At 29.2% G+C, this 14,738-nt stretch overlaps 2 protein-coding genes across 2 annotated transcripts; both read right to left on the bottom strand.

Moving 5' to 3' along the window:
- Positions 1–469: 469 nt before the first annotated feature.
- LOC130957612 (zinc finger A20 and AN1 domain-containing stress-associated protein 1-like) lies at positions 470–937 on the bottom strand. The gene has a single exon (XM_057884461.1). The coding sequence runs from the start codon at positions 935–937 to the stop codon at positions 470–472; it is 468 nt and encodes a 155-aa protein (XP_057740444.1).
- Positions 938–3,041: 2,104 nt separating this feature from the next.
- LOC130954064 (uncharacterized) lies at positions 3,042–5,897 on the bottom strand. Its single transcript, XM_057880801.1, has 4 exons — positions 5,359–5,897; positions 4,558–4,825; positions 3,647–3,960; positions 3,042–3,263 (listed from the first exon to the last, which is right to left on the bottom strand). Exons 1-4 carry the CDS (start codon positions 5,775–5,777, stop codon positions 3,188–3,190), a joined length of 1,077 nt encoding a protein of 358 aa, XP_057736784.1. The 5' UTR covers positions 5,778–5,897; the 3' UTR covers positions 3,042–3,187.
- Positions 5,898–14,738: the final 8,841 nt, after the last annotated feature.

Genomic DNA, 14,738 nt, shown 5'->3' with positions numbered 1-14,738 from the left:
CAAGCATGATCACAATTTCGTCCACCAAGTTTTTGGCACTCGAAGTTGGTGACGGCGGGAGATGGCGATAGGGAATTAGATTAGAAGGAAGTGTAATTACTAATTAGAGTTAAAAGGGAGTGGGATAGTTAAAATTTCCAATGATAAAGTTAAAAGGATTTTTTTTTAACTTGATTTGGAGTGATTTTTTTTTAATCTTCAGTTGCTAAATAATCAGTCCATTATTCGTATTGTTCAAATTTTTTATTGTCTACATAGTAAAATTTAAATTTTTTTATTTTGTTTAAGAAAAAACCTAGTATTATAGTATAGTACTACTGTACTGGTCCTCATCATATAATCACTACTTACTAGAAATAATAATAATAATAATAATAAAAGACGAAACAAAGGGTATGATGAATTTATAAAGAATTTATAAAACATAACAAAAATCTTTACTAAAAAGAAAAATAATTCAATAAACATCTTAAATTCTTTCATCTAACTTATCACGAATGCAAAGAGGGTTCTGTTTTGCCAAAATGTTGCGACCAATATCCTTAAAATTGAATTCACATTCATGAACTTCTGGATACCTATGCTTTCCACAAAACAAATCTCCACATCGACACTCAAACCCAGTTAATCCAACTTTTTTATTGCACTTCTTGCACCTTTTCTTCGTTTCATTGTTGTTGTTGTTGGTAGAAATATCATCAATGGTTGCACCAAAGTCTCTGGTAAATCTTTCAAACACATCAGCTAATTGTTGGTCATGATGAGATTTGGTATCATCTAATAATGTTCCATTATTATTATTATTATTATTATTGCTTTGTGATTCCATGATGATGAAGGTTTGTTTGATGTGATCTTTGTAACACTTTGAGCAAAGATTGTTGTTGGCAGCAGAACCATAGAAGCCGCAACCATTGGCACAAAGTGGTGGATCCATGTCCTTTGAGTAGAAAAATATAGCACTTAACAAATTTGGAGAATAGAGTTATTTTTTTGTTATCGGAATAAGAGGCTTAATGTTGAAATTATTGGATGATTAAGGAGGCTATTAAGGTTAATTTATAGAGGAAAGGGGAAATCATAGATTTGTAGTTAGATAAGTTAGACATGAATTTTGAATTTTATTAATCTAATCTAATCTAATCTTATCTTATCTAATGAAATAACTTAATATTTAGTAAATAGATTGATGATTAGTTTCTAGATTTGATTAAAAGATTATTTACATGGATTTAAAACAACACGCGCACTCAAATAAATATTTAATGTGTAAATAATAAAAAATAATCTTCAATGAAAAAACTTAAAGGAAAATTATGTAATCGGTAAAATATTATTTTAAGTATATTTATAAATTCAAGTATGGAACTACATTATAAAAATATAATATAATATTCATTGTTTGGATTCAATGGAAGTTCATTTTAAAAAATTGAAAGTAAAATAAAGAAAAGATGGGGGCGACAAAAAAAAAACTAAGATATTGATATATTCCAAGTATTCATCAAGATCAATCGAAGATTACGACTTATTTAGGAAAAATAATCTTAAGTATCCACAAGTTTAGGCATTGTAAATCCTAGTCAATATAGGTACTTAAATCTAAACCAATCCACAAACAAAACTGCTCATCTAATATAAATAAATATACATATATAATACAAATCGAAAACGGAGCAAAACTGCAAATATTTGAATTGATCTCATTTTAACAAACAGCATATAAAATTATTATTTTATTATAAACTTAAGATTTTATTTATAATATAGTTAATTTGTTTCAGATTTTATCTTACCCATCCATTATTATTATTTAAATAACATTTTACCAATGTGAAATTAGATTTATTGATTTTTTTTATTTTATAAACATAAAGCGATTTCTTTTTTTTTTAAATACTAGAACCTTAGAACTTTATATTTTTCAAAATCAAATAAATCAATACAATCCAAGTCACAATAGTTTATATCAGATTATACACTTCAAATCAAATTATTTTTTTCTAAAAACCAACCTAAAATGCCACCGAATATCCCTCCTTGTCAATGATTTTACCTAAATAATTGTATACGTTAAGATCAATGAATTATTACTATTTGGAGAACAAAATTTAAAAATAAAATGAAATTCTTAGGTATTGACAAGTTTCATGATTCTCTTGTTTCTTGATTAATGTTAAGGTCCAAAACTATAAAGCGCAGCCTCACAAATAGAATAGGTCAGTTTCAAACATTTTCTTTCCCCTTGAATTGAATCACCGATTTGAGTCTATCTTCCAATTCTCCTAATGTCAAGTATGAAGGCTATCATGGATATAAGCTTGAGAGTTGAGATAGCTTGGAACGCGTATCACAACTTGCAAGAAAGACAACATTGGAAGAAATATTGGTCCCTAAATTGACCTAACTTTCTCCGTGGATGGTGTTGACCGACACACACTCTTCAAAGACAAAAGAGAATTTGTATTGGAAAGAGATTTGTGGATACTTCACTTCCACCAAAAAAAAAAAAAAAAAAAAAAATTAAAACAAACATCAACACCCCTTTTATTTGTAAAACCGTGGTTAAATTAAATCCATCATTCAACACCAATAACTTGGCTATTAGATAAGATAACGGTTTATCTCTATCTTGTTATTGTTATTTGATTAAGTTCATGTCACACTCAGAATTAGTATAATTGAATCTCGAGTGTCTACAATTGCAATTCAAGTTGGATACAAATGACGCAAATTGGATACAACCTAAAAATCAAAAATGAAAAATAAAAAGAGAAAAGAAAGGAGGTTCCATCTGCCTGCATGCACAAATGAACTACAGCAAAGATATTTGACCAGTTTATTGCCTTTCATAATTCATAAGCAATGCAGATCAGAGACTCAATTTGAAATGCTTCTGTGCATATAGATGCTTCTATCTACATTGAATCTTGATGTTATATTTGCCACCACATTACTCGTGTACAGAGAGACATGCCACAGTGCCACTAGGGATGCTTTAATGCTTGATTGCTTATAAAATAGTAATGAATGGAGAGAAATGTACTAAAAGAAAGATGACTTTTTTTTATTATTTTGATACATTTTGAGTTTTTCATTGATTGATATCACTGTTATTATAGAGAAGGGAAAAAAATGAAAAGAAAAGAGGAAGAAAAAAGAATATACATGCCTTCCACATTCTTTTCTACAACAATCCAACAACACAGCTAAGATGCAATCTGTTTTCCAACCCTCTTAAGTGATGACCCAATAGCATACACCTGCCAATGCCAAAAAAAAATTTTAAAACTTCATTTGCTAAAGAAATGGTTCAATATATTACACAAAGGAAATGAAGGGATGTATCTGTGGCTGATGGAATGCATTGGCAACTTTCAGGGCCATGCATATAGGATGTTTCAGCTAAATTTGCCATAAAACCATTTTTTAAATAACAAAAAGGAAAATCAATTATTTTATGTTTGGAGAAATTTTCGAAAATAATTATAATTACAAAAGAATCTATTTCATTCTCTTTTAAGGATAAAAATAGTAACTTCTCAGAGGATGTGGAATTACACTAGCTTAATTAAGTTAACGAAGCTAACTCGCTCGAAACTAAAAAAAGTACTAAGAGGGCAATGAGAATGAGATGTGTACTAACCAGAAAAGCAACTTTGCTAGGTAATCCCGAGAAGTTCCTACTGTATCGCTAAACTCATCACTGCTGTCTAGGTGATTATCTACATTTCCTTCTACTGATTGTTCAAGAAAATTGGCGCTGACATCATCCCCAAAGAATCTTCCCAATATGTTCTGAACAAGTTGGTGAATTATATCTTCCACTTCTATTGATGAAGGCCTAGACAGTTCAGCCACCATATCAGGATCCAGTGACCGAAGATATTCCAACAAATTGTTACGGACTCCTCTGTCGTACTCTAACTGCATTATTTCCTGTTTCTGTGCATTCAACTCCTGAAACAAAAACAGATTTCTCCAATTACTTTCAATTGTTTTAGAGAACAGATTAAACAGGTGTGCCGGACAAAACAACAATGGTTATGGTGGTGGGCTGGCATAGTCATGCATATTAACGACAGAAGACCACAGGAGCCTCCTTAGTCCTTACCAAGCCATTCCAAGGCTCCTTAATGATGAAACCTTAAGCTTTAAGACGCCAAATTTTACCATTATTACAAAAGGAAATTTCATGTGTTGCTCGTTCTCCTTTATAACTTTCAAAGTTGTGGAAGATGGAAACAAATATCATGGTTTCTAGACTATCGGGCTAGGGATAAAATCAAATTTCCATAGCAACAAGCAAAGCTCAATTTACCATCAGTGGAAACCACGATGTGACAAACAGAAGCAACTCAATAATCCCAAAACATAAGCAAACAACATTGCAAGAACTAGAATAAATCACCCACCAAGGTGAGGTTCTTTTTCCATCCAACTACAAATACACTAACTCAAATTTTTACTAAGACATCTTGTTATAACGTTAAAATAGCAAACATATTCCACAATCATGATATCGGTTACTAAGAAATACATGAAAAGGAGGATTACCTTCTTCATGTTTGTCAACTCAGACTGCAACTGCTGAATGTAATTCAGAGCTTGAGGAGGCAAATCTCCAAAAACTCTAGGGCTGCTACTGCTGCAACTTTCCAAATCCTTTAATCTCATTTCAGAATCAACTTCACTCTTCATGTCATCTCCTCCATCCTTCACTTCCTCTGAACGCAATTCACAACTGGAATCTTCGACTATACACGGCGATATATCAAAATTCCTCATCAGGGACATTCTATACTCCGCATTCCACAGAGTGTACCTAAACAAAATTAACCAATCTCACAAGCTCAATAACACACAAAAAACAACATCTTAACACACAAATATGAACGTTATGAATTAACTTATCTATTGTTCAAATTAGCTTCTAACCAAAAAATGTAAAAATAAAACTGGATAAACCAACTCTCATTGGAAACTCAAACTCACCATCAAACTCTGAGAATTCCTCGGTGGATCAGTACTAGAAGTAGCATATATCCAAAAATCTTAGTACAGCAGCTTTTAAAGGGTAAAAAAAGGGGGCCATTTTCATTACAAAATCAATAAAAAAACTAAACTCATTCAAATTATCTTATAATAATCAGAGTGAAATGAACTATAGGCAGCTGAACAACTAAGTCGAGCATGATGAATTCAACTTGAACAGTTCAAAACATAAAAAATAAAAAACCAAAATTCGCCCCTTTTTTGTTGCAAAATTAACCTAAAGCCGAACACGCATGGATACAAATTACAAATTAATCAAGAAAATCATAGAAAGGAAACAATTGGAGGTAGAAATTGGCGTACCCAGTGATGATTGAAGAGACAAGAAGACGGTGAAGTGGTTGCTTGGAAACGGTTACAGTAACGGAGAATTGGTCGGAAGGGAGTAACCCTAGCATGGTGGAAATGGTTTGCTTCATGGAGTCTCTGGCGGAGTCAGAAACACCTTTGGAGATGACGGAGTTATCAAGAGGCTCGATTCGGCGGAGCATGTTGGCGATGACGGTGAAGCCTCGGTCGAAGGTGGACTTGCGAGTGGAAACGAGGTCGTCGGAGGAGAAGAAGCCGTCAACGCCGCCGGAGACGAGGCAGCGGGTGGTTAGAAGGCGGCGGCGGAGGAATATGGGAGGAGAAGGGAGTGGGGGTTTTGGAGGGTGGAGAGGGTTGTGGAGTGAGAGGTCTGTGAGACGAGAGAGGAAGAAAGGGCGCGATGAAACTGCCATGGAAGAAGAAGAAGGAGAAGAAAGAACGAATCTACCCTCAATCTTAATTCTTAGCCTCTTAGCCTCCTCTTAGTGTTAGCTAACAACAACAACCAAAAAAATTGTTGTTGTTTTTTGTTATATTTGTTTTTTTTGTTTTCTTTTGTGGAGTAATGTTGCTAGTGGCTACTTCCTAAATACTAATGCTAATTAGGGCACCATTCTTTTTTCTTTTAGGAAATATAAGTTAATTAAGCCATAAGGGCTAGTGTTGAAATTGGTACATAAAAAATCAATACAAAAAAGTCATGACACATATCGAGGCTAATTTTTTGAATATTGAAAAAATTTTGGTGTAATATTCAGAGATTAAATTTTATAATATTTTTTAAAATGATGAGGGTAGAATAATATGATTCTGCTCTTAAAATTATGAAGCCTTCATAATTTTAAAAAAATATCACAAAATTTAATATTTAAATGTTATACTATAATTTTATATAAAAAAATAAATGTTGTATCGAATGTATATTTGTATATAAAATATATATAAAAATATATAATATATTAATTAATTTTTTATTTACATATAATATTTTTATTAAAAAAATATGCATGAATCAATTTAGTTCTTGAATAAAAGCCTTAATTAATAAATTTAATTTATCAAAGATATAAATATGAATTAAATTCATATTTTCTATTTAACTTGTCTTAGTCTAGCATCCTAGCATGGTTTTATCTCATAAGTTTAACAAAAGCACTAATTTAATTTAAGTTAATATTTTTAGACCAATTTTATCGTTAATTAAATTAATTAACTAGATCTATAGACAAAATTAACATTATCCACTCTTTAAATATTTGTTAATTAACTAGATCTATTAACAAAAGTAATATTATTCACTCTTTAAATATTTGTTTATTTGTAAAGAGTAAATAATTATTTTTAAAGAAGTATTACACATACAAGTCATTTTGGTTTATAAGTCATACAAATTGAGCCAAATCCAACAAAAAGGACGCTCACCCATACGAGCGTGTCAATATGCGCGCTACTCAATGGTTTTTATAGCGCGCTTCGCATTCCTCCTTCTCCTCTTCCTTCTTATTCTCCTTTCTCTTTGCATTTCTCCTCCTTTTTCTTTACGTGTTTCATCTTCATCGTCGTTTTTTTACTTTTGTTGTTGTTGCTGCATTTTTTTTCTCCTTTTCTTTTTATTGATTTTGCAACCTTATGTATTTTTTCTTTTTTGTTTAATTTTTTTCTCCCAAAAAGAATTATGAGAATATGAAATAAGAAGATGAAGAAGAAAAAGCAACAGAAGATGAGAAGAAAGAAGTGTAAGAGTTTTGAATTATGCAGAACTTATCAGAATAAAAATATACCAAAATATTATCGTGTTACACCTAAATATCTCCGTGTTACACCCAAATTTACTACAAATACAGAAAAATATTTTCTCTAATGCTGCATTTTTTTCTTTTTTTTTCCTTATTTCTTTCTTTCTTTTAGTTAAATAAATGTAAGTCCATCATCTTCCAAGTAATTTTGCAACATTATGTGTTTCTTCTTCTTTTTTATTTTATTTTTTTATTTTTTATTCTTGTTAAGAGAGTAAAACAAGAAGAAATTTGAGAAGGTAAAACGAAAAGAAAAATATGAATAAGAAAAAAAGAAGAAGAAGATGGTGATGATGGTGATGAAAAAAAAGAAGAAACAGCAACAGAAGATGAGGAGGAAGAAGAGAAAGAGTTTTGAATTATATAAAACTTATCAGAATAAAAATATACCCAAAATTCTTAAAATACACCCAAATATCTTTGTGTTACACCCAAATTTGCTGCAAATATAGAAAAATGTTTCATCTAATGCTGCATTTTTTTCTTCTTCTTTTTTTTCTTATTTCTTTCTTTCTTTTAGTTAAATGAATGTAAGTTCATTCTCTTCCTGTGTTTCTTCTTCTTCTTTGTTTGATTTTTTTGTTTTTATTCTTATTAAGAGAGTAAAATAAGAAAAAACTTGAGAAGATAAAACAAAAATGAAAAGATGAATAAGAAAAAAAGTAGCAGAAGATGAGAAGGAGGAAGAGAACGAGTTTTGAATTATGCAGCAAAATAAAAATATACTCAAATATCTTCGTGTTACACCCAAATTTGTTGTAAATACAGAAAAATATTTCTTCTAATACTACATTTTATCTTCTGAATTGAACCACACCTCAGCCAGTTGATTGGATTCAAAACAATAATCAATTTCGTTCTGATTCAATTGACAATTTGAACCTGAATAATTCATTATCTTCAACAATGAGATAACTGATGATGGAGGAGAAAGAGAAAAAGAAAGGAGAAAAAGAAATTCTAATGAAAAAAGAATGAGGAAGAGGAGGAAGAGGAAGAGGAGGAAGAGGTGGTGTTAATGACGATAATAACGAAGAAGAAAAATAACATGCAGTAACGGTACGAAGCGCGTGAATATAAATGACTTGTAAAAACTTGTATGGGAAAAACGCTTGTATATAGAGAATATTTCTTATTTTTAACTATAAAAAATTTAGCCATTGACAAAATTAACCAAAAAAAAACTAACGTTGTATCTATAAGATATGAATTATGTTAGATAAAAATAACTAATTATTAATTTTAATTTAATTAAAATATTAAAATTACTCTTATTTTATTATCTTCAATCTTTTTTTTAGTTTATCTATGTCACATTTATCATTGTTAAGCACCTATTTTCTTATCTCTTTCGTTCCTCTTTTTTCAATTAATTTTTTTTTTCTTTTTTTTCACACCCATCTTCTCTTTTCTTTTCTTGTCAGATTTTTTTTCTTTCTTCTCCATACGCGACGACGGTAGCGACGGCGGCAATGGTGGATTTTTCACTCCATCCCCTCTTCCTTCATTCTTCCTCTCTTCTATTTTTCTATTTTTCTCTCTTCTATTTTTCTATTTTTCTCTCTTCTTCTCTGTCCTGTGTATCTTTCTCTATGTTTTTTTTTGCCGGCGACAGTAACATTTCATCAACGTCGCCTTTTTTCTCCTTTTTCTCTTTATATTTTTTTCTTCTCTTTTTTTTAACACCACCATTGCAACTTTTCTCTACAACCTCTCTAGTTGTTAATATTGCGAGCTCTACTATCACTAAATATTCCTCAAATTTCTCATCCTGAAGCTTGCTCGCACATTTATATCTCCTCAAATAACAACAATATTTTCACTGTCTTAGTAGCTTAAAGAAAAAGAGCACAAGCAGTAGTAGCAGCAACAAAAAAAAGATAAAGATGAAAAAATAGTTTAATTTTTCCATTCTTAATTGATTTTTAGGATTTTTTTTCTTTTTTTTTTGTTGATTTGATTTATACATGGCTCAATTGGGAATATTAATAAGTTTTCTTACTCTATTTTCTTTTTCTTTGCTTCTTACACAAAAATGGAATCCCTATAATTGTTGTAAAGTCAAGTCTTTTGGTGGCAAACTGTTAAAAAAGATTACAAGAAGAAGAGAATCAATAATTGCTTACATGATGGTATTGTTGTGTATTTCTTTTTGTCTTATTCTTTCTGTCTTTATTTGTTGAATTTTGTTGATGGTGGTGTTGATAGTGGTGATACAGTAGTAGTGTTGGCAATGATTGTGGTGGTCATATAGTGATGGTGTTTAAAATTAAAAAAATAAATAATAATTTTATTATTAACAGAGAGTTGAGTTAAAAATTTTAAAATGTTAAAAATAATGAAAGAGATATAATAATTTGAATATTTTGATTAATTTTTTATCAAAATCAATACAAAATTAATGATTAGTCACTTTGTAAAACATAATTCTTCTTTTATAGGTACAAAATTAGTTTTATTATTTTATAATTAGTTTTGTCAACGTTTGAATCATACTCTATTTGTAAAATTGTTACTCGAAATTCTAATTCTCCATCCATGGTATTCATGGGGAAAAAAAGAAATGATTTTGTTTGATATTATTTTTGTCAAAGTGAAGGTAATTGTATTACTTTAAAAAAGTGATACAAAGTTTAAAGTGGAACTAAAGAAATAGCAGCATAATTCTCCCAATTAAAACCATAAGTGGCTACAGTAATAACCAATAAACCAAAAAAAGAAAAATAGTAAAATACATTAAGAAATTAGAAAACTTGTCTTCTATTCATCTCCTAGCAGATCTTCCTTGCTGAGTTCGAGATATGTTGGACAGGGGTCTTTTCAGTTTCAAACACTTCTTTATTATGTGCTTTCCACAATGCCTAATAAAGAGCAGTAAAAATGTTGAGGGCGTCATCACCTTCTCTCCCACTTCCAGCACCTAATAGTACCTGAGTCCACCATTCTACAAAGAAAAAACACTTTGCAGTGGCAGCACCAACTTCAGATCAACTGCTCCCCATACCTCTTGAGCCGGGCTGCACCATCGAAGGCAGTGGATGATGGTGTCCGGGCTAATCTGCATCTGCGACACAAAAGTGGAGTCGACTGAAAATGCTAGTAGATAATCTTTCATGCACAGCTCTCCACAAAAAGATTTTTATCTTTGTTGGTAATTGTAAGCCTCAAATTTTTCTCCAGCATCTTGAGTTTTGCATGATTACAGGTACTTGATTGGTCAGCCCATGCGCAAAGTCATACACAGCCACATATCTAGACACTACAGCATATTACTTTTTGGAGTTCAAGGCCCAAATCAGAGAGTCCTTGCTATTATTATTCAACTCTATAGAGAGGATGCGTGTACTTACTTCAGGGAAAAAGATTAATTGGATAAACTCTTTGTTCCATCTTCTTCTTGTGGCCAATAAGTCCTTTACTCTATTAATTGTTGAAAACATATTGTTGCTGGATTGATTGTTGAGACTAATATGAGGGCGGTAGCCAGAGTTCTTGCCAAACATTAACATCATCTCCTGATTCTATGCTCCACAATAAATTTTTTTCCACCATTTTTCTACCCTCTAAAAGACTTTGCTAGCCCCAAAAAGGGTTAGTTCCTTTGTCTGCCGTCAAAGAAGACTTATATCTAAAATACTTATCCTTTAACATTTTGCTAAGTAGTGCATTAGGATTAATAGCCAATCTCGAAAATTATTTTTCAACCAGAGCCAAATTTTATGCACGCAGGTCTTTAAAATCTAATCCTCCTTCTCTTTTGGGTCTTGTCATTTTGTCCCAACTAATTCATGACATTCTTCTCCTTTCAGTGCCTTTCTGACCGCACCAGAATTGTGTTAAAATCCTGTAAATCACATCTACAAGTGAATAAGATAGCTTAAAACAGGATAGAGTATACACAGGAATTGCTTCTCTAATAGCCTCAATTAGGACATGTCTTTTCCCTACTGACAATAAATTTCTTTTAAGATTGTACCTTCTTTTGTATTTAGTCTTTGATAACTCAAAATGTGCATTTTTTATATCTTTATAGAGTTGATGGGAGGTCTAGGTATTTATCTTGGGCCCTTATATGGTTAATATTCAGAATTTTTGTTCGTTGATTTCTAATGTGGAGCTGAGTGTTATGACTGAAGAAGACTGCTGACTTGCTTAAATTGATTTTTTGTCCACTAACCATCTTATAGTCATAGAGTAAAATCAAGATATTAGCACATGATTCTTTTTATACTTTACAGAATAAAATGGAGTCATCTGCAAAGAGAAGGTAGTTAATAGCCAGACTTTTTTTATGAATCTGAATTTTTTGAATAACCATGTTTTGCTCTATCTTATGTAGCAGAAAGAAAAGTTCTTTTGCACAAAAAAAAAGATACGGTAATAGGAGATTTTTTTGACAGATATTTCTGGTTGGCCTAAAAAAAATCAAAAGATTGACCCTCCACAAATACAGAATAAAAAACAGTAGAAACCAGTTATTTGATCCATGCTATTCATCTAGCATCAAAACCCATCCTCTCCATAGTGAATCATATAAAATACTACTTCACTCTATCATAGGCCTTATTCATATTCAATTTTAGAGCTATTTCATTTACCAAATCTGATATTTTGACTTAAGATAATACATGCACTCATGAACTATTAAAATATTATCAAATATTAACTTTTTTTTTTAAAAAAAAAAACACTTTAGTTAGTACTCACAATGTTATTCATAAATGATTGTAATCTATGAACAAATATTTTTGATATAATCTTATAAAAAGATTGATGAAAGACTTGAGAACTTGAATATTAATTTTACAAATACCATGTGATTTTCTTTAAATTAAAGTAATAGATAACGTTGATATTTATAAATTATTATGTATTTTTGTATAAATATATATTATTTAATTTATTTTTAATATATATTTTATATTTTAATATATATTTTATAAAATAATAAATTTGAGACCGAATTTTTGTTTAGACCTAATATAGTTGCTAACTAATTATTAGCTCAATGTTTAAAAAAGGAAAACTAATATAGTTGCTAATAACTAATTATACTTAGTTATTAGCACAATATTTAAAAAAGAAAAATAAAAAATTAACTTGATATTTTTGTTTACGTATCTGAAGGATTAATTCCATCTATATTTTCTTTCATAAAACAGAATTGAATATTGAATATCTTAAAATAAAGTGTTTTTAGTAAATGTAACTGACTTAAATAAAATATATTTATTCTTAAATCAATAAAAAAATCAAGATTATAGTTTATGATTAAATAATTATGTGGTAATTAAGAGTGCTTTATTTTCTTTCTTAATTGAAACAAATTAATTTAAAGAAAGTTTTGAGTTGATTATATTAGTGGTTTTGGTTGAATCTGTTATCTGTGACCTAATTTGATTTTAAGTGAAATTCTAGAAATACAGATTCCTGGATCTTGTGGTGTAGAGAAGAATCTATAGATGTGGCTGTTTCTCGAATTCCCAACCTCACAACGCACTTATTCTAAAATCAGAAAACTGAATCATATCTTTCTTGAGGAACAAAAACAGTAGCTAACGACAGAAATCTTATTCCATGTGAATTAATTATGTTCCAAATAAAGGATTCTTTAAAAAAAATTTTTAATATTTATATCTTTATATTTTGTTAATCATACAAACTAAATAAATATACATATATATTTATAATATAAACGAGATATTTTTTATGATAAAATTTATATATAATTTATTATATTTTAAATTAATCGATTTGGTTTTTATTTTCCAATCTAATTCAATTTTATTAATATGATTGTAATTTAAATTGTATTGATTTTGATTTATTTTATAATCAAATTTAATTCAAATTATTGTGATTTAAATTAAATTGTAATTAATTAAATAAAATTATGTTAGATTGAAAAACGACATAAATAACAAATTTTTATTATTTATCTTGTTTATATTGTAAATAAGATATATATACATATATTGTTTGTAATACCAACATGATATATATTAAATAAAAAATAAAAATAATATTAAAAACGTATATATGTAAATATGAAACTTAATTTATTTATTTAAAAATCCTCCAAATAAAAACAAGTTCGTATTTATTTTTGAGGAATGTTAGGGATCAGCAATTTTGGTGTTTTGTAACCATCAATTAGCTATCAATAGTATTTTTAATGGTGTGAGATTATATCTAATCGTAGAAAATCACTCACTTTTATTTTGATGGTTAAGTGCTGGCCAAAAAACACAAAAGTTGCTGACCCTAGATTTTTCCTATATTTTTAATTGAACAAATACTTTAAACATATATTAGATCTATTAGTATTTCTTTTGGTGTAAGTAGAAGGTGAGATTGTAATTGCCTCAACTTTTATATCAATAAACTTATATACACTAAAATGACATTATTTTACCACTTACTAAATATCATAGGCTGTTTGAAAAATTTATATAATTAAAATCTTTAAGAATTAGAATTAAGTTAATAAAATAATTGAAGTCATTCTATACTTTTTGTGCAAGATAATAAAACCAAAATTAAATTTGTATAAATAGTATAGATCAGATAAAAAGAGACTCTTAGAGACAATAGCATATAATTTTAAAGTTATAAATTCAAGTCATACAAAAAATTACTAATTAATATATAATTATTAAGTTAAGTTGTATACATTACAATTTTTAGCTGTAATTCTATTTCAGTCTTACGTTAACATAAGATACTTGTGAAAAAACAAAAAAGCACACTAGACTGTCATTTTATAAATAGTATAAGAAATTTAACGTAGATCGTTTTACTTGAATTAGGATATGACTTCAAACTTTTTAAATATTTACAAAAATAGTGGTAAATTACTTATTAAAATACGTTTTTAGATTATAAGAAAGAAAGATAAAGTTGGTCTAAATTAATTTGGATTGGTAAAATCGCTAATTCACTCATCCACTTAAATAAGTTACAGTCTTACGACTTCAAATATAATTGTGTATTAATTCATTAATCAACAACAAACTTTTAAATAAAATTTAAATTAGTCATAAATTTGTCCTTTGCATAGAAATTAGAAAAAAAGAAATCAAAGTTTGTCTTTAGAGAGAGATTATTTAAATCTATTTCTCACCAATGATACAAACTAATATCCACATATCCTCAATCATTGAAACCAAACCTATAACTGAAACAAAAATCCAAGAAGTGAAAAAGAAAACATATCCAATATATATGATCTGTCTTCTCCAATCCCCACACATAGATTGCATCCTCTTGTGAGCTTCCTTCCTCCATTTGGTAGCTGCATCTCTCATATACCTCCTTACTTCTTTATTACATTATTGCATTTAATTTGCTTTTCATTGAAACGTTATTTGGTATGAATTATATTGTTGTCTATCCAACAATAATCTTGTGGTGGATGTAACCTCATAATTTGGCATACTGTGTTTTTTTCTAAGTATTCCCACTTTCCATACAATGTGATCAAAGATTTCAGTCTTCTTATCATGACATCTATTATTTAATTAGCTAACACAATTCCACATTAAAAGAAAAATATATGTCATATTAAGCACTAAATAA

This window comes from Arachis stenosperma, chromosome 10, assembly GCF_014773155.1.
Source record: "Arachis stenosperma cultivar V10309 chromosome 10, arast.V10309.gnm1.PFL2, whole genome shotgun sequence".
Lineage (NCBI taxonomy): Eukaryota > Viridiplantae > Streptophyta > Magnoliopsida > Fabales > Fabaceae > Arachis > Arachis stenosperma.
Note: the sequence above shows the minus strand (reverse complement) of the source record. Positions and strands in the feature narration are given on the sequence as shown.